At 41.6% G+C, this 22,197-nt stretch overlaps 1 protein-coding gene across 6 annotated transcripts in view; it reads left to right on the forward strand.

The window, feature by feature from the left end:
• The first annotated feature begins 3,052 nt into the window (after positions 1-3,052).
• Positions 3,053-22,197, forward strand: part of MFN1 (mitofusin 1) — a 76,463-nt gene continuing 57,318 nt past the window's right edge. For 3 of the 6 annotated variants that reach the window (XM_055381803.2, XM_004038043.5, XM_055381802.2), the window contains exons 1-7: positions 3,056-3,169; positions 4,201-4,319; positions 7,248-7,383; positions 14,210-14,372; positions 17,733-17,857; positions 19,666-19,774; positions 20,487-20,594. In XM_055381803.2, the coding sequence (XP_055237778.1) occupies positions 4,208-4,319; positions 7,248-7,383; positions 14,210-14,372; positions 17,733-17,857; positions 19,666-19,774; positions 20,487-20,594 (753 nt within the window). In that variant the 5' untranslated portion in view covers positions 3,056-3,169; positions 4,201-4,207. Of the gene's footprint in view, positions 3,170-4,200; positions 4,320-7,247; positions 7,384-14,209; positions 14,373-17,732; positions 17,858-19,665; positions 19,775-20,486; positions 20,595-22,197 lie in introns of all 6 variants that reach the window. The other 3 variants (XM_063704400.1, XM_055381804.2, XM_019024214.3) reach the window with 2 other exon arrangements.

The raw sequence follows: 22,197 nt of genomic DNA on the forward strand, positions 1-22,197 counted from the left end.
CTCCGGCGTTCACGCCATTTTCCTGCCTCAGCCTCCCGAGTAGCTGGGACTACAGGCGCCCGCCACCACGCCCGACTAATTTTTTTGTATTTTTAGTAGAGACGAGGTTTCACCGGATTAGCCAGGACGGTCTCGATCTCCTCACCTCGTGATCCGCCCGCCTCGGCCTCCCAAAGTGCTGGGATTACAGGCTTGAGCCACCGCGCCTGGCCTGGTTTTACTTTTCATGTTTAGGTCTTATACCCATCTGAATTTGTATATAGATATGATTCAAACTTTATTTTTGTTAATTAGACTGAACCAATTTCTCCAATGCGATAAAATAATTTATCTTACCCAGTGATTCATAATACCAATTTTATCATATACCAACTCCCCATGGACATAATTAGCATGTAAATCTGTGTCTTACACAGTTACATTCCATCGTTTGTTCCTCCAAGAGTATCACATACTTTAATAGTAACAACATGCTTTAAATATTAAGAGTTGGGTAAGTATAGGCAGAGAACAAGGGAAATAAAGAGAAATGGTTGATAATTTAAAAAATAATAAATATTAGAGCTTTGCTTATAGCAAATAAAAAATAAATGTTAGGACTTATTATAAATATTAAACTTTAGCAATTACTTCTTCTGCATGTATTGAGATAAATGTGGGTTTCCTCCTTTGGTCTGTCAGTATTATGGATTACATTGATTTCTGTTTGATGATTTCTGTATTCCTAGGAAAACCCTACTTGGATAAAAAAAAAAATTCTAATACAATGTTGGCCTCAGGTAGCTAATATTTCCTGTTTGCCTCTGTAGTCCATAAGTGTGAATTTTTTTTTTTTTTTTTCTGGAGACTGAGTCTTGCTCTTTCGCCCAGGCTGGAGTGCAGTAGCGTGATGTTGGCTCCCTGAAACCTCCGCCTCCCGGATTCAAGTGATTCTCCTGCCTCAGCCTCTGGAGTAGCTGAGACTACAGGCACCTGCCACCACGCCTGGCTAATTTTTGTGTTTTTTATTAGAGACAGGGTTTCACCATATTGGACAGGCTGGTCTCGAACTCCTGACCTCATGATCCACACGCCTCATGATCCAAACTGTTGGGATTACAGGCGTGAGCCATCGCGCCCGGCAAGATTAATCTTTTCGTTAAACATGTAATAGAAAGTTACCCCTAAAATCATCTAGACCTGGCTATTTTTGAATATGTGGGAAACTTAGCCTATTCAAGTTTTCTATTTTTTCTCGGTCTAATTTTGGTATTTGATGTTTTCCCAGATTTTATACTTCATCTAAGCTTTTCAATTTGTTGGCATTTATAGTATATATCTATAGTTATTCTCCCCTTAAGTTGTGTCTTCTTTCATTTTTTATGTTCTTGAACAGATTTGGCAGTGATACATCAAATCGATAATTTCTTTCAAATAACGTTAGTTTTTGTTAATATCTATGTTGGTTTTAGCGTTTATATTTTAATTCTTTTCCTTCTTTGTGTTTACTCTCCTGGCTTTTTGGTAATATGTGTGTTCCACACACACACAAAAGCAATGGATTAAATTTCTTATTACTATATTAAACATTTAATTACCGTGCTATAATTTATAGTCTGTAATATGTCACTCTTGCTTTAAAATACAGTAATTATATTAAATATAATTATTAAGTACAGAACTAATAAAAGGATACCATCATGATTTTTAAAATTCAAACAGAGTAAAAGTTCCCTTTGAGACTACCTATGCTCAGAACTGATGGATTAGCTGGCACGACCCAGACCGATAAACTGGCTCATCTGACCTAGTGTCCCCCAACCCAGGAACTGACTCGTGCAGAAAGACAGCTTCCACTCCCTGTGATTTCATCCCTGACCAATCAGCACTCCTGGCTCAGTGGCCTCCCCCAACCCACCAAATTGTCCTTAAAAATTCTGCTCCCCAGTGCTGCTCGGGGAGACTGATTTCAGTAATAATAAAACTCCAGTCTCCCATACAGCCGGCTTTGCGTGACTAAGTCTTTATTTGCAATTCCCCTGTCTTGTATCAGTTCTGGCCAGTCAGCGGGCAAGGTGAAGGCTTTCCATGGGCGGTTACCATCCGAAGCTTTAATTTTAAGTATAATGGCAAGCTGTTGGAAAGCTTTTTTTTTTTTTTTTTTGAGATGGAGTCTGGCTCTGTCGCCCAGGCTGGAGTGCAGTGGCGCGATCTCGGCTCACTGTAACCTCTGCCTCCCGGGTTCAAGCAATTCTCTGCCTCAGGCTCCTGAGTAGCTGGAACTACAGGCGCCCGCCACCACGCCCGGCTACTTTTTGTATTTTTAGTAGAGACGGGCGTTCACCGTGTTAGCCAGGATGCTCCCGATCTCCTGACCTTGTGATCCGCCCGCCTCGGCCTCCCAAAGTGCTGGGATTACAGGCGTGAGCCACCCCACCCGGCCTGGAAAGCTTTTTAAGTTCGGAAAGTAATACGATCTGGATTTCTTTTCTTTTGTCATTTATTTATTTATTTATTTGGAGACAATGTCTCGCTCTCTTGCCCAGGCTGGAGTGCAGTGGCACGATAAATCACAGTTCGCTGCAGCCCCGGGCCCAAACAATCCCCCCGCCTAAGTCTCCGAAGTAGCTGGGACCACAGGTGTGTGCCACCACGCCTCGCTAAGTTTTTAATTTTTTTTTAATTTTTAATTTTTTAATTTTGTAGAGACGGGGAGGAGGAAGCGGGTCGGGGGCGGGGGGGGCGGGGCGCATCCCTATGTTGCCCAGGCTAGTCTCGAACTCCTGGGCTTAAGAGATATCCCACCCCTTCGGTCTCCCAAAGTGCTGGGATTACAGGCGTCAGCCACCACCATCATTGGAAGCTAGCTAAGCCTAGGCTGGGCAGAGACTTGGACACTTTGAGGGGAGAAAGGAGGGGAAGAAGTTGGAAGGGGGAACGGAAAACCACTCTCCTGGTAGCAGTGTCTGCCCACAACAAACCTTGCCTTCTGCCCTTAAGGAAAATGGCGCCAGGCATAGATGCGCTTCCGGCCACGGAGCCAAACAGAACAGAGGAGGCAAGAGGCCGGAAGTGACCGCCCTTTGCCACTCCCCCTGCCTCCTCTCCGCCTTTAACTTCTTGGGAAGATGAGGCAGTTTGGCATCTGTGGCCGAGTTGCTGTTGCCGGGTGATAGTTGGAGCGGAGACTGTGAGTGCCGGCTGCCTCGACAGCACGTTTGCGACGCTCGGAGTGACCTTCGAGCGACTGGGGACTGGGGGCGGGAGTCGTGCATGCTGCGTTGTGTGACGAGGCGCCGGCCGCCGCGGTCCTGTGGGAAAGGAGAGAGCCGACTGTCGGGCGAACGGGGCTGGCGGCCGAGTCGAGCCCACGAAGCCCACGAGGCCGTGCTCGGGGGTGGGACTGGGGGATCCGGACCTGGACGGTCGTGCGCGGGGCGGGGGTGGGCTCTGGCCCTGACTCCTGCGCCCGGTGTGGGAAGGTGGGAGGCCTTTTCTCAGGCAGGTGTTCACACCGGCCGGACCGGGGCGTTACCCCCACCCGGCTTTTCCCACGCAGCTCCTTCGCGCGGTCATTTCTTGACTCTCTGGAAGAATCCGCCTTCTTTATGGCCACTTCCTTTCCATGTACACACCAGGATTAGACCGTGATTGTTTGTCTTTGGTGTCTTTTTCTTGAGAAACCACCTATGCTTTCTTAAACTTATAGTCCTTGAAGTTTCTGGTACTTTGGCTGGAAGCGTTAATGCCCTCTTGAAGCCTTACCTTTCTAAATGTCAGCCTCACATTGTGATCTTAGAATTTTATCTCCTCACTCTGCATATCCACTCCTACTCACCTAGAGCTTCAGGTTGAGAAACTTAGTAACTTCGTTATTGTTTGTGAATTTGGCTTCGTCTCACTAACCCTGTTCCCTGATGTACTTTAGAGTCACATGCAGTGACAAACTTAGTCACAATTAGTTTCGTCTTCACCAAAGGGAAATTGAGTAGAAATTGCAACCAAGATTTTGGCTAATAGATTTCACTTATTTTAGTGAAATATCATTCAAAATTCGTCTCTAATTGTCTGACTAGAACACTCCCAAAAAAGAATTACCTAAAAACATTTGGCAGCATAATTTATTTCATTGGGGAGTTGATGAATGTCACTGGTGTGTCATCAGTTTGCATGTCTATCATCGACTTTAGTTGGTGCTGTTCTAACTTTATCTCCCTCTAGTAGCATAATGGCAGAACCTGTTTCTCCACTGAAGCACTTTGTGCTGGCTAAGAAGGCGATTACTGCAATCTTTGACCAGTTACTGGAGTTTGTTACTGAAGGATCACATTTTGTTGAAGGTTAGTTCTTCTTAAGTTTTTAAAGTAATTACTGTTGAAAATATATGTGCTTATTCTTTCAACGTTAGTTATTGAACACATGTATAGGGCATTGTACTGTATACTATGAGAAGTACCATAATGAATAAAACCCCTTTCTAACCTCCAGAAGGGGAAAATTAAATGGTATTAATAACAACTAAGAACTTTAGTATATTAATAGCTCATTTAATTTTCATCACCACTAGGTGATGAGAAATAGCTATGTTAATAGTTCATTTAATTTTCATCACCACCATCTGTCATTTTAAAGATGAAGAGACCAAGTCAAAGAAAAGTTAAACAGTTTGCCCAAGATCACACAGCTAATAAGTGCCCAGACAAAAAATCAGGCAGTCCACATTTAACCATTATACTTGTCTCCTCCCCAACTTAGCAGTTAAGCCAAGACCTCAGACATATCTCATTCTCTCAAATGAGGCTGAATTGCAGTGGAAAGGGGGAAAAAGGAGTTTCCTAACTGTTAAAGGTGATGAGGAATGTCATGTCTTGCTAGGGAATACTTCTTTTTTTTTTTTTTTTGAGATGGAGTCTTGTCTTGTTGCCCAGGCTGGAGTGCAGTGGCGTGTTCTCGGCTCACTGCAGCCTCCACTTCCTGGGTTCAAGTGATTCTTCTGCCTCAGCCTCCCGAGTAAATGGGACTACAGTGCATGTGCCACCATGCCTGACTAATTTTTGTATTTTTAGTAGAGACAGGGTTTCACCATATTGGCCAGGCTGGTCTCGAACTCCTGACCCCATGATCACCTCTCTTGGCCTCCTAAAGTGCTGGGATTACAGGTGTGAGCCACCACACCCGGCCGGGAATCCTTCTTTGCAGATAACTGTTGAAAATTTTTTCTGGTTCTTAAGATTATGTACCTCTCGGCCAGGCGCCCTGACTCACACCTGTAATCCCAGCACTTTGGGAGTCCAAGATCAGCAGATTACCTGAGGTTAGGAGTTCAAGACCAGCCTGATCAACATGGTGAAACCCTGTCTGTACTAAAAATACAAAAATTAGCTGGGCCTGGTGGCGGACGCCTGTAATCCTAGCTACTCAGGAGGCTGGAGGAGGGAGAATCGCTTGAACCCGGGAGGCAGAGGTTGCAGTGAACCGAAGTCGCCCACTGCACGCCAGCCTGGGTGACAGAGTGAGACTCCATCTCAAAAAAAAAAAAAGATTATGCACCTCTCAACTATACAATGGAAAGGGAGGGATTCTGTAAATTTTTCCAGCGACAGCGGGGAAACCTTTGGTAGATTGGGAATCAAACTTTTTTTTTCATGTCTCTCCCAACCCTCTCTTACCATATTTTAAGCTCCTTTAGGGCAGGAGCCTGGGATTCATTGTATTCCTAGCACCAGACTTGACACAATTCAATGCTGAATGAGAAAAAAAAAAATAGTAGTATAGAATCTTTGTTTCCAATTAGGAAATAATTTGAGCTGGCACAGTTGACTTTTAAAACAATTTTTTTTTCTAAAAATAATAGGAAGTGAAAATGAAGTTAAATGTGTATTTGCGTGTTATAGATCATGCATCATGCTAGGCACTAGTGAAATGGCAGCTTTAGAATCTGAATTCAGTTTTACAGGTTTTAGAACCTCAGTAAAAATGTTGCAAAAAGGAGACAAAGCAAATAAATCAAGAAAAACATACAAGAGCAAAAATAAAATGAAAAGCAAAAATAAATGTAATGATACTTAAACCAGTCTGTCCATTATTCACCAAATTGCACATATTTTATTAATGCATTAGAAAAGTATGGTGAGATATGAGAAGCTTAATTGGATGTGCACTGGAGAAGTTTTAAGTGGCAGTGTTTATCTCTAATTAGGGTCATTCAGATAGCCAGATGAATCTTTTTGTTTTTGTTTTTTTGAGATGATGTCTCACTCTGTCGCCCAGGTTGGAGTGCAGTGGCACCATCTCGGCTCACTGCAAACTCTGCCTCCGGATTCAAGTGATTTCCAGCTAATTTTTGTATTTTTAGTAGAGATGGTGTTTTACCATATTATTCAGGCTGGTCATGAACTCCTGACCTCAAGGGATCTGCCCACTTCGGCCTCCCAAAGTGCTAGGATTGTAGGCGTGAGCCCCCACGCCCACATGAATCTTCATGTCTTTACCTTCGAAAAGAGGTGATAAGAATCTAAACATCAGGTTATCTCCTATTCCTGAGTTATAAACAAAACTGAAAGATTTTTCTATTTTTCAAACCCAGGCTTTTTCAACTACCTCCAGCCATGGAGGAGAGGTGAGGGCTGGGATGTGCGGTTAAACCCTAAACCTGATGAGAGTGAGAGTGGGATACAATCTGATGAGATTGAGTGCATTCAGGGTGGTATGGCTGTAGACGGGATACAACCTATAATTCTCTTTCTTCTCTGTCTTTGTGTTAAGTGAGCTGTTTCACCTCATCCCTGGGGGAAGCAGATAGAACGTGCTAAAGTAGCAAAGTCTTTCCTAGCTTGGAGACCTTGCACCGTATCTTAATTTCTGAGGGGCTCCTATTCAAACCTCACTTTTTTCTCTCAGTATGTGGCTCCCCCTTCTGAGCTCAAGATCTGAAGATCCATTCAGTCAGGTTGGAACAATAATAGGTCAGTGTTAGGTTCTAGTTTCTCTCTTTAGAAATGTATTCTTGTCTCAAGGGTAGCTTGTATGTTTGAGACCTAGAAGTCCACTTTTGACTGTACCCTTGCAACTTTTAATATTCTTGAAATTCTTTTGGGCAGGATTCTTGTGACCCATTGCCACGGAGTATGCACCTTTTACCAAACATTGAGATGCTGTGGGTGGCATGTTAACATAAAGCAAAAATACATATAATCTTAGGTATTCCATTATATAACTAACTTAATATTCATTTATATCACTTTTCTAATGCCATTTCAATTTTGCAGCAACATATAAGAATCCGGAACTTGATCGAATAGCCACTGAGGATGATCTGGTAGAAATGCAAGGATATAAAGACAAGCTTTCCATCATTGGTGAGGTGCTATCTCGGAGACACATGAAGGTGGCATTTTTTGGCAGGTAATCATTTATTATTACTTCTAAGATTAGTTTCCAGGAATCAGCTTTGTGTCTTGATGTTTCAACAAGTAATATTTCTCCCATCCTCCCCCAGCCCCGCAAGTTTCTGCCTGTGTTGAATGTTAAAGCTGTTAGTTAGCATGTGAAAGAATTTGTGCATTTTACCTCCTGGTATAAAATGAAGCTTTATGAAAGTCAATCATATTTTTACCTTTTAATGATTCTCATCTCTAAGAATTGGCTCGTAGACAGTTTTAAGAATGGAAATATAGATAAATGATAAGCATACTTTGTGTTTTACTCTTTTAAGTTTACTTGATTATGTGAAAGTTTCAGAAGCTAGGATGAAATCACTTTTGTCATACCTAGACAGACCTAGAAGGAAAGAGGCTCTTGTCTGAGATAACTGTTCCCAAGGACTTTCTAGAAATTCTTTCAAATCTCCTGCTTTGATAAGACTTATCAATAAACATACTTTAGGACTGCCTTAATTCAGATAAAATGTTTTCAGGAGAGTTCTTGCCCAGTAATGGCATCTCCACCAATGAACTGACAATAACTGGCGTTGAACCTCTGGAACCAAATAACTCTTGTTTCTAGGCAGCTTATGTAAATCTCTTTTTGCTAATAGAAACTCCTCTTACCCTCAATGAATGCACTGGTATGCCATTCCATGCATTCCAGATTATAATCTTTATTTTTGATTCCCAAGTAAACTCAGCATTTTTTTTTTTTTTTTTTTTTCCCTGAGAGGGAGTCTCACTCTGTCGCCCACGCTGGAGTGCAGTGGCACAATCTCGGCTCGCTGCAACCTCCACATCCCGGGTTCAAGCGATTCTCCTGCCTCAGCCTCCCTAGTAGCTGGAATTATAGGCGTGTGCCACCATACCTGGCTAATTTTTGTATTTTTAGTAGAGATGGGGTTTCACCATATTGGCCAGGGTAGTCTTGAACTCCTGACCTCAGGTGATCCACCCACCTTGGCCTCGCAAAGTGTTGGAATTACAGGCGTGAGCCAACGCATCCAGCCTAATTTTTTTTTTTTTTTTTTGAGACAGAGTCTCAGTCTGTTGCCAGGTTGGAGTGCAGTGGCACCATCTCGGCTCACTGCAACCTCCGCCTCCCGGGTTCAAGCAATTCTCCTGCCTCAGCCTCCGTAGTAGCTGGGACTACAGGCGTGTGCTGCCACACCTGGCTAATTTTTTTTTTTTTTTTTTTTGTATTTTCGTAGAGACGGGGTTTCACCATGTTCCCCAGGCTGGTCTCGAACTACTGAGCCCAGGTAATCCGCCCACCTCGACCTCCCAAAGTGCGGGGATTACAGGCGTGAGCCACCGCGCCTGGCCCCAGCCTAATTTTTATATTTTTATTAGAGATAGGGTTTCACCATGTTGGCCAGGCTGGTCTCGAACTCCTGACCTCAAGTGAACCACTCACCTCGGCCTCCCAAAGTGCTGGGATTACAGGCGTGAGCCACTGTGCCTGGCTAATTTAGAGGTGATTTTCTTTAGTGTCTTTCTTAAGGTTGACAATTATCTGGTTCACAGGTTGTAAGGATTATGGCGGGGAGAAAAGGGCAGTGATCAGGTACGTCTTCCAAAATTTTCAACTCCATCATTCCTAGAGGGAGAGTAGGAGGCGTACATCGGTGTAACAATCCAGAGTGATAGGGTGATCTCTGCCACAGCTTATATGCAAAGACAAATGACTAGCTCCATAACTGGTTATTCAGCTATCATGTGCTGTGTACCAACAGAGGCATTTATTTACTAAACTAACTTCGTAGACCTTCTAAGCTGTTTCCCATCGTAGGGCTTTTGCCCTTGCAATTCCCTTTGCCTACAACTCACCTTTCCTTGTTCTAGCTACGTCTAGTGCCTTCTCATTCTTCATATTTCATCGTAAATGTTACTACCTTGGACACCTTCTCTGACCACCGTATCTAAATTATTCCTTCTCAGTTATTTTCTTTAAAGCATCCTGTTAATGTCTTTCAACACTTTTCACAAAGCTCTTATTTTATGTTTTTATTTTCTGCTTCTCCCATTTGACCATATTCTCAGGGCCTTACACAGAGTCTGGCATGAGACAGCTCCATTTAAAAAGATCCTACTTCAGATTAGGGTGGAGTAGGAAGGAAGAGCCTCCTGGGAAGGTGATGACTCAACTGTCCTACTGAGAATGAGAAATAGGTATAGCTTTGGATGTGAAAAAGGTCCAAAAGCTCATTTCTTGCAGAAAGCCATAAATAGAAAGGGGTAGGGAGACCACAGTGTGTTTGGAGAACTCAAGTAGTTGAATTTAAGGTGTTACGAAACAATAGCAAAAGAAGAGACTTTGTAAGCAAAAGCCAGATTGTAAAAGACCTTGTATTAATATATCATGGTAAGGCGTTCTGCATTCTTTTATTTTGGAAAATAGTCATGAGAGGATTGGATGTTACAATTATAACCTTAGCTATAATGGGGAGAATGAATTGAATGAGAACAGGGGTAGGAGGCAGTTGTGATAATGTTACCGGAAAGGGGCCCCGATCCTAACCCCAAGAGAGGGTTCTTGGACCTTGCGCAAGAAGGAATTCCGGATGGGTCCCTAAAGTGAAAGCAAGTTTATTAAGAAAATAAAGGAATAACGAATGGCTGCTGCATAGGCAGATCAGTCCCGAGAACTGCTGCTTTGCTATTTTTATGGTTATTTCTTGATTGTATGCCAAACAAAGGGTGGATTATTCATGAGTTTTCCAGGTAAGGGGTAGGCAATTCCCAGAACTGAGGGTTGGTACCTGGCCCCCACTTTTTCTTTTTTTGGGAGACAGAATTTCACTCTTGTCACCCAGGCTGGAGCGCAGTGGCGTGATCTTGGCTCACTGCAACCTCTGCCTCCCGGCTTCAAGCGATTCTCCTGCCTCAGCCTCCCTATAGTAGCTGGGATTACAGGAGTGCACCACCACACCCAGCTAATTTTTGTATTATTTGTAGAGATGGGATTTCACTATGTTGGCCAGCCTGGTCTCGAACTCCTGACCTCAGGCCATCCACCCACCTCGGCCTCCCAAAGTGCTGGGATTACAGGTGTGAGCCACCGTGCGCAGCTGGTACCTCCCCTTTTTAGCCCATATATCCATCCATTCTGGATGTTGCCATGGCATCTAAACTGTATATATTATATACATATAATATATATATTACAATGAGCAGTGAGGACGACCAGAGGTCACTTTCATCGCCATCTTGGTTTTGGTGGGATTTGGCCACTTCTTTTATCAGCAAGGTCTTTGTGACCTGTATATTGTGCCAACCTCCTATCTCATTCTGTGACTTAAAATGCCTAATCTCCTGGGAATGCAGCCCAGTAGGTCTCATCCTCATTTTAACCAGCCCCTGTTCAAGATGGAGTTGCTCTGCTTCAAACACCTCTGACAGTAGTATAGGCAGGAAATTGTGTGTGTTTAATACAACTATATATGTTCAAGTATAGTTACCAAAAAGGCAGTTGGAAATATGAGACTTGGACTAGGAAATTTAGGAATTATTGGCTTATGTTGGTGATTGAGATCACAGGAGTTGATGAGATGATCCAGGGAGAGTGTGTAATGAAAAACAATGACAGCACTGGGGAGAGGAAGAGGGACTATCCATGGAAATGCCAGCCAGGGGCCAGGCGTGCTGGCTCACGCCTATAATCCCAGCACTTTGGGAGGCCGAGGCAGGTGGATCACCTGAGGTCAGGAGTTTGAGACCAGGCTGGCCAACATGGTAAATCCCTGTCTCTACCAAAAATAGAAAAATTAACTGGGTGTGGTGGTGCACTCCTGTAATCCCAGCTACTTGGGAGGCCTTGGCAGGAGAATCACTTGAACCCAGGAGGTGGAGGTTGCAGTGAGCTGACATTGCACCACTGCACTCCAGCCTGGGCCACAGAAGGAGACTCCATCTCAAACAAGAAAAAAAAATGCCAGCCAGGTAAAAGGAAAATTAGAAAGCATTGGTATGGTATAAAAAGAAATATATTTGATCTTTGTCCCATTCTTATCACAGAGCTTCTAAAACGGTAGGAATTCCCTGAGTGATTGGAGTATCTTGTTTTCATAATGAGCCCTTTTTGATGACAACTGAATTTATGCTAATGAGTGGTTTAGGGTGGGGCGCCTAGATAACCTCAGAGGGTGACCAGTCACCTGAAAGGTTAAGTGATCAGGGGATTAGAGGACTGGAACTTTCCTTCCCACCCACCCATTTCCAGGAAGGGTGGGGGAGGACAGGCTGAAAATTAGGCTTTATGAAAACTCTTGAACATGATTGGACTTCCAGGTAACTAAACTCATGGTTATGCTGGGAGAGTGGCATGCTGAGAGGGCATGAATGCTCAGGCATCTCATCTGTGTCACTTACAATATCCTTTATAATAAACCAGTAAATGTAAGTATAGTGCTTCCCTGAGTTCTGTGAGCTATTCTGACATTGAACCAAGGTGGGAGGAGGTAGAAATGAATGATAGGACACCCAGTTGGTGTTTGCTGGAGAACCACTTCATGCATGTGGAAAAATCCCCATATATCTAGTTATGAAGTGTTCTGTGTTGATTTTGATAGTAGAGGAGAAAAAGTTTCTATTTCCACAGTTGTTTTTTTTTTGTTTGTTTTGGGAAGGCAGGGTGACAGTGTGTCTCACTTTAGTATGCATAAGAATCATCCCAAGAGCATCCCCAGAGTCTTGATTCTTTAGGTTCACAGTTCAGTTGAGGAATCTGCATCATTAATGGGCTCCCCAGATGATTCTTATATGGGGTGGAGGGACCCAAACTGTAACTATAGTAGGTCCATCACCCAATGTATGCAGCAAGTTGATATGCTGAGACACCAGGTTGCAGCAGAGAAGAGGTTTAATCGTAGGGTCACCAAATGAGGAGATGGGGGGGAACCTCAATCCATCTCCCCAAGGAATTTGAGGTTAGGGTTTTTAAGGTTTTTGGAGTACCCAAAGTGTAGAGGTCGTTGATTGGTTGGAACTTGCAGAGTGAAGTCATGGGACAGGGAGATAATAAGGCTAGGCTGTATTCGCATGCTGATCCATCCCATTCCTCTGTGGGGGGTCTTCAAACTGGTTGCTGGATTTGGGGGCCCGAAAAACATCTTAAGCTATCCTTAAAAGTGTTAACGATTCTAATGTCAGAGCTCCTGTCTATAGGAAGAATGGGGGTGCAAATGGTCAGTATCTGGTGTTACATGACATTTAGCAACAAGGAAGTGGGCCAAAGTGCAGCCTGATTATTAATGAGCTACAGCCATGTTTCTGTCCAGACCCCGGCATGTAATTCTTGTTAACCCCATGGGGATGGTTTCAGAACTACTCTTGAGGATCACTGCAAGGCTTCATGAAATGTCCAGAAAGATAAATCTTAAGAGAGATCCTAGGCATCCTTGCAGGATGTGGTATATTGGCAATAGAAGCCAATGTTGAGCTAATGAAGGCAAGAAGGTTCCCTGGGAAGGGAGTTGGGAATGATATCCATAACATAAAGAAAAGTTCTTTCCCTCTTATGCTAAAGGAAAGAGGTAAAACATATGCCGAAAAGATAGGATGCTTTTGCAGTGAACCAAAAGGCTCCCAGTGATATCTGGGACTTGGGTTGACTTAATGGAAAGCAAGTCCCTGAAGTGAGTATGAGTTCTGTGCATTTCAGAGCCATCAAAAGTGTCCTTTTTCCTATGACTGCATAACAGATTACCCAAAACTTAGCAACTTAACAGCCATTTTATTATGTTCACTGATTCTGTGAGTCAAGAATACAGATAGGGCACAGCGGGGATGTCTTGTCTTTGCTCCATGGACTCTGGAGCCTTAACTGAGAAGATGTGAAGATTGGGGTGGCTCAACAACTGAGGGTTGAAATGATCTTAAATCTTCACTCACATGTCTGGGACCTGGGCTGAAATGATTCAAAGACTAGGACTGTTGAGTAGAGCACTACTCAGAGCTCTCCATTTAGCTTGACTTCCTTGCAGCACAGCAGACTCGGGGTAAGTGGACTTTTTACATGGCAAGGCTCCAAGTGCATATATTCCAGGGAAAAAGATAGAAGAACCTGCATTGTCTTTTATGACCTAGTCTTGGAAGTCACCCAGTGTCACTCATTTTGTTTTTTTTTTTTTTTTTTGAGACTCAGTCTGGCTCTGTCGCCCAGGCTGGAGTGCAGTGGCGCGATCTTGGCTCACTGCAACCTCCATCTCCTGGGTGCAAGCGATTCTTCTGCCTCAGTCTCCTGAGTAGCTGGGATTACAGGGGACCCCCACCACACCTGGCTAATTTTTTGTATTTTTAGTAGAGATGGGGTTTCACCATGTTGGTCAGGCTGGTCCCGAACTCCTGACCACAAGTGATCCACCCACCTTGGCTTCCCAAAGTGCTGGGATTACAGGTGTGAGCCACTGAGCCTGGCCACCCACTATCACTTCTGATGTGCATTATTTGTTGAAGCAGTCACAAACCAGCCCAGATTTAAGGAGATGGGATATTAGACCCCATCTTGTGATAGGAGTAGTGTTGCAGAATTTTGACCTGTGATTTTGAATTGCCACAAAAAGCAAGAAAGAAAAGTTGAGGATACTACTATGAGAAAGGTGGGATTTGTCTTCTTGCACTTTATTTTTTCTGAAATGTACATTGCTAGTATTTGTGTAAGCCAAGTGGTTAATCTTTTCATAAAAATGCAGTCTTAAGAAATCTTAACAAAATTTGGATTTTAAAAAAGTTGATATTAGACCCAGTGAAAGAACTACTTTTTTTACTGTTACGTTTTGTTTTTCATGATTTTGTATATTCTTCAGGACAAGCAGTGGGAAGAGCTCTGTTATCAATGCAATGTTGTGGGATAAAGTTCTCCCTAGTGGGATTGGCCATATAACCAATTGCTTCCTAAGTGTTGAAGGAACTGATGGAGATAAAGCCTATCTTATGACAGAAGGATCAGATGAAAAAAAGAGTGTGAAGGTATGATCTTTAACCTTTAGCAGAATAATATACCTGAAACAATGTCCTGAACTTATTCTTTAATAACATTTTTATAGATGTCTGCATTGCTGACATCTTATAAAAAGAACTGTTAATATTTTTCTTTTTTTTTTTAGACGGAATTTCGCTCTTGTCGCCCAGGCTGGAGTGCAATGGCACAATCTCGGCTCACCGCAACCTCTGCCTCCTGGGTTCAAGCGATTCTCCTGCCTCAGCCTCCCAAGTAGCTGGGACTACAGGCGTGCGCCACCACACCCGGCTAATTTTTGTATTTTTAGTAGAGATGGGGGTTTCACCATCTTGGCCAGGCTGGTCTCAAACTCCTGACCTCATGATCCACCCACCTCGGCCTCCCAAAGTGCTGAGATTATAGGCGTGAGCCACTGCACCCGGCCTTTTTTTTTTTTTTTTTTTTGACACTGAGTCTCACTGTGTCACCCAGGCTAGAGTACAGTGGCGTGATCTTGGCTCGCTGCAACCTCTGCCTCTCGGGTTCAAATGATTCTCCTGCCTCAGCCTCCCGAGTAGCTGGGATTACAGGTGCGCGCCATCATGCCCAGCTAATTTTCGTACTTTTTTTTTTTTTTTTTTTTTTTTTAGTAGAGACAGGGTTTCACCATGTTGGCCAGGCTGGCCTTGAACTCTTGACCTCAGGTGATCCACCCGCCTCAGCCTCCCAAAGTGCTAGGATTATAGGCATGCGCCACCACACCCGGCCAAAAAGAACTGTTAATATTTCTAACTTTGAAAGCCATCACTAAATATTTTGAGTACTCTAAATTTTTTTTTTCACTTCATAACTAAATTAGTGAAAAAATAAAACTTGTCCTTAATTTAAAGGTATATTAGAATTAACGAGTTTTTTTAAATCTACCCTTCCAGTGAGACTAACATTATTTTAGTTATTACTTTGTTTTTAGGTGGAATCTTGCTCTGTTGCCCAGGCTGGAGTGCAATGGCACGATATCGGCTAGCAACCTCCACCTCCCAGGCTCAAGTGATTCTCCTCCCTCAGCCTCCCGAGTAGCTGGGATTACAGGCATGCACCACCACACCTGCCTAATTTTTGTATTTTTAGTAGAGACTGGGTTTCACCATATTGTCCAGGCTGGTCTTGAACTCCTGACCTCAGGTGATCCACCTGCCTTGGCCTCCCAAAGTGCTGAGATTACAGGCGTGAACCACCACGCCCGGCTGAGACTAACATTATTGAAGTGTATCATTGCTGTTTAATCGTGTATCATTGCTGTTTAATCTCAAATTTGTCCCACCTTGGCCTCCCAAAGTGCTGTGGTTACAGGCTTGTGCCACCATGCCTGGCCTCCGATTTGTCTTTTTGAAACAGAATTGCTTAAGAAATTGGGCCCTGGAATCTGTTTTTGATATGTATCTGTGTTTTTAGAAACTGTCTTACCTCAGGATTATGTAGTAAGTATATTTATGAATAAATATTTTAACTTTATCAGATTAGGGCCAATGGCAATTCCCTACCTTTCATAAATTTCTCAATTCAGTGCCACTCCTTCAGCCAAAAAAAAAAATAAAAGGAAAAACAAATTAGGATGCAAAATGTTGACTCTGGACTGAAAGCAGTTAGTCAAGGCACTGTTTCTCATTGTGGTTACTTTCTCTTGAGTCTAAAGATCTCTTCCACAAACACAAAAGTTCAGTGCTTGAAGATCCATGCTATTTTATTTCTTGGTAAAGTCATGGGTGGTTCTTGCTTTGTGAATTTGCTGTTTGATGTAAATCAGGTGACTCAATCTGTAAGTTTTAGAATAAGCATACCCTTCAGATTAGTTATTAGAAAAATGAGGTGATGTTTATGAAAATACTATTCAAGGCCGGGCACAGTGGCTCATGCTTGCAATCCTAGCACTTGAGGTGGTCGGATTGCTTGAGACCAGCCTGAGCAATATAGTGAGACCCCATCTCTACAAAAAATACAAAAATTAGCCAAGCATAGTGGCGCATACCTGTAGTCCCAGCTACCCGAGTGGCTGAGGTGGGAGGATTGGTTGAATCTGGGAGGTTGAGGCTTCAGTGAGCCGTGATCACTCAGCCTGGGACATGGAGCAAGACACTGTCTCGAAAAGAAAAGAAAATACTAATCAAGCTTTTAATTCATATAAATGAAGGAATCACTATTGTTTTGTGATTAAGATTTTTAGCAAATCAAAATTCAAACTTCTCGTGACTTCAGAGTCTCAAAGTATGCTGTTATTTTAAAGAAATCATCTCTCATTTTCCTGATCCATGCTCTTCCAGTCCTCTTTACACTCTTTTCCTCCTCCTTATTTTAGATTCAGGGGTTGGTTACATGTACAGGTTTATCACATGGATACATTGTGTGATGGATAGGTCTGGGCTTCAACTGAGCCCGTCACCCAAATAGTGAATGTAGCATTCAGTAGTTTTTCAGCTCTTGTCACCTTCCACCTTTACCCCTGTAGTAGCTCCCAGTGTTTAGTGTTCCCATCTTTATTTCTGTGTGTACCCAAATGTTTATCTCTCACTTTTTTTTTTTTTTTTTTTTGGAGACAGAGTCTTTCTCTGTTGCCCAGACTGGGGTGCAGTGGCGTGATCTCGGCTCACTGCAACCTTCACCTCCTGGGTTCAAGCAATTCTCCTGTCTCCGCCTCCCGAGTAGCTGAAATTAGAGGCACGTGCCACCATGCCCAGCTAATTTTTGTATTTTTTGTAGAGACAGGGTTTCATGATGTTGTCCAGGCTGGTCTCAAAACTCCTGACCTCAGTTGATCCACCCGCCTCGGCCTCCCAAAGTGCTGGAATTACTGGCATGAGCCACCGCCCCGGCCTAGCTCTCACTTTTAAGCGAGAAGATGCAGTATTTGGTTTTCTGTTTCTGCATTAATTGACTTAGGATAATGGCCTGCAGCTCCATCCATGTTCCTGCAAAAGACTTGATTTCATTCCTTTCTATGGGGTGTTAAAAGCTATGTAATTTTAACCTATTTTAATAATGACATTTCTTCTAATGACATTTCTTCCATATGACTAAGTGATACACATTTATTTCAGTAGAATCAGAAAATACAAATAGGCAAAAAGAACAGAGACTCCAGAACTTATATACTTCACAAAATCAGTATCAGGAGTTGCTTAGAATTCTGTTGCTGGAGTCCTTTTTGAGGGAACCATTTTTTTTCTATTTGGAAATTTAAAAATTCAGGTTCTCAAGATTGCTCAGAAGGTTTTATTTCAGAGTTTTACCTTTTATATACCTGTTTTGCTAAAATAAATGTACCACAATGTTTTTAATTTTTATTGAATTTTATTACAAGTGGAGTTTATTTTTTTCTTTTCCTCCTGCTTTAGACAGTTAATCAACTGGCCCATGCCCTTCACATGGACAAAGATTTGAAAGCTGGCTGTCTTGTACGTGTGTTTTGGCCAAAAGCAAAATGTGCCCTCTTGAGAGATGACCTGGTGTTAGTAGACAGGTAAAATTACATGTGGATTGCATTTTCTCTGGAAGTTTATTTAATAGTATAATACTGCTTACTTTAGCATATGGTATAAAAAATTAAAACATTCAGTTACCACTTTGTTCTCATTAGCTAGATTAAGGAAGAGATACGGTATTGGTTTTATTTTGTAAGTTACATAAAAGCACCAATTCATCAGTCTGATTCCATTTCAAGAAATTTTAAGGATGGCCACTTTTTTTGGCCAGAGTGCAGTGCTGCAGTGCCACGATCTTGGCTCACTGCAACCTTCGCCTGCCGGGTACAAGTGATTCTCCCCCCTCAGTCTCCTGGGTAGCTGGGATTACAGACACACACCAGCCACCTCACCTGGCTCCATTTTGTTTTTGATAATGGATTTTCCTTTTAAATGGAAATGAGTGTTTCAAGTAATCCATAGAAACAGAGGAGAGAGATGTTCATGACACCAAAATATTTGGTTTAAATACAATGTTAACTAGTTTAGCTTTATTTCATAGCCAGATTGTATCTATGACCCAGTCAGTCAAGATTGACAGTTGGATATATACAAGAAAAAATGAATGAGATCTAGTATTTGGTACCAAAATGGGTAACGGTAGTGAAAAATAATTGATTTTTATTTATTTTTTTGAGACAGAGTCTCACTCTGTCACCTAGGCTGGAGTACAGTGGCGCAGTGTCGGCTCGCTGCAACCTCCCCCTCCGGGGTTCAAGCCATTCTTGTGCCTCAGCCTCCTGAGTAGCCACCACGCCTGGCTAATCTTTGTATTTTTTGGTAGAGATGGGGATTCACCATGTTGGCCAGGCTGGTCTCAAACTCCTGGCTTCAAGTAATCCCCCCATCTCAGCCTCCCAAAGTGCTGAAATGACAGGTGTGAGCTGCCGTACCTGGCTGAATAACAATTTAATTGTACATTTAAAAATAACTAAAAAAATATAATTGTATTGTTTGTAATACAAAGAATAAATGCTTGAGGTGATAGATACCTCGTTTACCACGTGATTTTTTTTTTTTGGAGGCAGGGTCTTGCTGTGTTGCCCAGTCTGGAGTGCAGTGGTGGGATCATGGCTTATTGCAACCTCCGCTTCCCAGGCTTAAGCAACCCTTCCACCTCAGCCTCCAGAGTAGCTGGGGCTACAGGGGCATGCCACCAAGCCTAGCTAATTTTTTGTGTGTGTGTGGAGTCAGGGTTTTGTCATGTTGCTCAGGCTGGTCTCAAAGTCCTGGACTCAAACTCCCGCCTTGGCATCCCAAAATGCTAGGATTATAGGAATATGCCACTGCACTCAGCCCCTGATGTGATTATTACACATTGTATGCTGGTATCAAAATACTTCATATACCTCATAAATATGTATACTTAATTAATATGTACCCACAAAAATTTAAAATGAATAAATTTTTTAACTTTTTTACAAATATTTATTGTTGGCAAATTCTTCACTGCAGCTCCTAGTATAGTTGGTATATTAAATTTATATATTTTTATTTGTGTTTATAAGTGCTTAAATCTTCTCTGAGCCATACTGGATATAGCTGCTTGAACCCTCATTGTTTAGTATCTATTAGCCTAGTTTTATATTTCAGCCATCTAAAGCATAAACATTAAAAAGATTGAAATATTGAGCATGTTATTTGCTTTGTCAAAGATCACTAGGTTAAAATTTCCTAGGCTTCTTACAGATGACAGCTGGAAATCCTGGTTTTTAAACTTCAAATTATATATAAAAGCTGAAAAAATTCTGTAACCCAAATTTTCTTTTTAAGAAATATAATACAATTTTTATTTCACTCTCATTAGTCCAGGCACGGATGTCACTACAGAGCTGGATAGCTGGATTGATAAGTTTTGCCTAGATGCTGATGTCTTCGTTTTGGTCGCAAACTCTGAATCAACACTAATGAATACGGTAGGATTTAATCATATTATTGTGTTTCGATGGTAGGAAATGAAATGGTATCTGTTTTAATTCTGAAAAGCAAGGGAAATCCAAATCATGGATTAGAAAGAACTTCTAAAAACAGGCATGAATGAAGGGGTTTGTGTTTTCATAGAACCAGAAGGGCTGTTTCTAGTCTTTCTATAGTGTGTAGTTCCCTGGATTTCTCTAGCAGTATAGGGCTTGATGGTTCTAGCTTCTGGTTATTTGTCAGTCTCAGGGAAAATGAGTGCCAGAAATTTTAGGATGCTTATTTAAGTCTCTTGAATAAAGTATAAACCACTCCTTCCTTCTGCCATCTATCAGGCAAGGCTTTTTATATTTTCAGTATTGTCAGCTATTTCCAGCTTCACAAGAATATACTCTAGGTTTCAGCTTAACTGTGTACACTTTAAGCGGCTGTCCGACTTAGAAGATTATTTAGCCAGATGTCTGGAGCCAGACTCATCTGAAATAAACTTTCCAGAGTTTAGGTAATCTAATATTCAAAACTATAACATGATTTTTTAAAGTTATCAGTTTTTTTCATCTTTGAAAGTTTAATGCTCATAGAGTGCTTTGGGATCCTTTGTCAGTGGTGTTAATTACTGTTTAAATGGTTCAGACTTTCTCATTAAAGTAAAATTTCAATTATAAATGTAAATTATAGTGAATGTACTGTGGGGTTTTTTTTGTTTTTCAGGAAAAACACTTTTTTCACAAGGTGAATGAGCGGCTTTCCAAGCCTAATATTTTCATTCTCAATAATCGTTGGGATGCCTCTGCATCAGAGCCAGAATATATGGAAGACGTAAGTTATTTTTTTTTTTTTGTAGGTTTTGAAATACAGTCACATACATTGTTATTTGAGAAAACAATATTGCTTATAGAATAGAAAATTATAAGAGCTATTCCATGAAAAGAAGATAGTTAGAGAAAACCTGAAGTAGGTATGTGATAAAGACCAAAGTCTGAAGTTACTTTGAGGGAAAATTGTGTTATACTATCTAGTTATTTCAAAGCTTGAAACTTCTTTTTTGTTTAAGTTGTTATTGAAATGTACATAACAGAAAAGTACATAAATCGTAAGTGATCCTTCCAGTTTGGCTTCCTAAAGTGCTGGGATGACAGGCCTGAGCCACCATGCCTGGCCAAATTTTACAAATTTAACACACCTGTTTCAAAATCCAGATCAAAAAGCAGACCATTCTGAACACCCCAGAACCTTCCTCTTACCTACCTCCTTCTAACTTCCCTTCTGTCCTACTTCCCAAGGAGAAATTATCCATTTATCATGACTTCTGACCCCCTAAATTAATCTTTCTGGTTGTTCAACTTTATATAACAGAATTATATAATACCTGCTCTTGCATCTGTTTTTGTTTTTATTTAACGTGTTTGTCATATGTGTCCATATTATTGTGCGTAGCATAGTTGTATTGCATTCCCATTGCTGTATAGTATTCCATCTGTGACTATACTACAATTGATTTATTCACAGTGATGGGCATTTGGGTTAATTTACTGTATTCAGTTATGAATGCTACTGTGCATATGCTTGTATATGTCCTTCTGGTATGCATATGTGTGCATTTTTGTTAGGTAGTTCTCAGTGTGGAGGATGGACAGTTTTGACCTCAATGGGATATTTGGCAGCATCTGAAGATACTTTTTTTTGGTCACAATTGGGGTTTTGTGCTACTGGCATCTAATGAGTAGAGGTTAGAGATGCTGTTACACATGCTCTGACACAGAACAGGCCCCCAAGCAAACACTGGCCAATCCAAAACGTCAGTAATGCAGAGGTCAGTAAACCATGGGTATATGTACTTAGAGGTAAAATTGCTAGATTACAAGTTAAGAATATGTTCGATTTTAGTAAATATATAGCACCAGAGTTCTCCAAAGTGCTTGGTGTCGATTTATACTCCTGCCAGCAGATTGAGTTTCATAAGATTTGCATCCTCAACTTTTTTTTTTTGGCATTTTAGTCACACCAATTGTAGAAACTTAAAAAGATTGAAGTATCTGGAATTTGAACTATAAATAATATTTATTTAATTTGCTTGAGACTATTTCTGATTTTAATAGTAGTACGAGATTATTATATGTAGAGGACAAGATAAAAATAACTTAAACTATCCCATCACTGTTCACATGATAAAATTATTTGCTTTCATTTTTCCCCAATTGGAATTTTGCGTAACATCATGTTTTATATCCTCCTGTCATTAACTGTTGTCTTACAGTCTTGCTCTTTCAAATTGGGGTCTCAGAATTAGGAAGCATCACTCATAAATTATTTTTCCTCAAATATTTCAGCATTCCTATTTAGATTTATTTTTGCAAGTCTGAATATAGAGATCTCTCATCATAGCCATAATGCTAAAGACTAGTACTAAATCCTAACTTCT

This window comes from Gorilla gorilla, chromosome 2, assembly GCF_029281585.2.
Source record: "Gorilla gorilla gorilla isolate KB3781 chromosome 2, NHGRI_mGorGor1-v2.1_pri, whole genome shotgun sequence".
Taxonomy (NCBI): domain Eukaryota; kingdom Metazoa; phylum Chordata; class Mammalia; order Primates; family Hominidae; genus Gorilla; species Gorilla gorilla.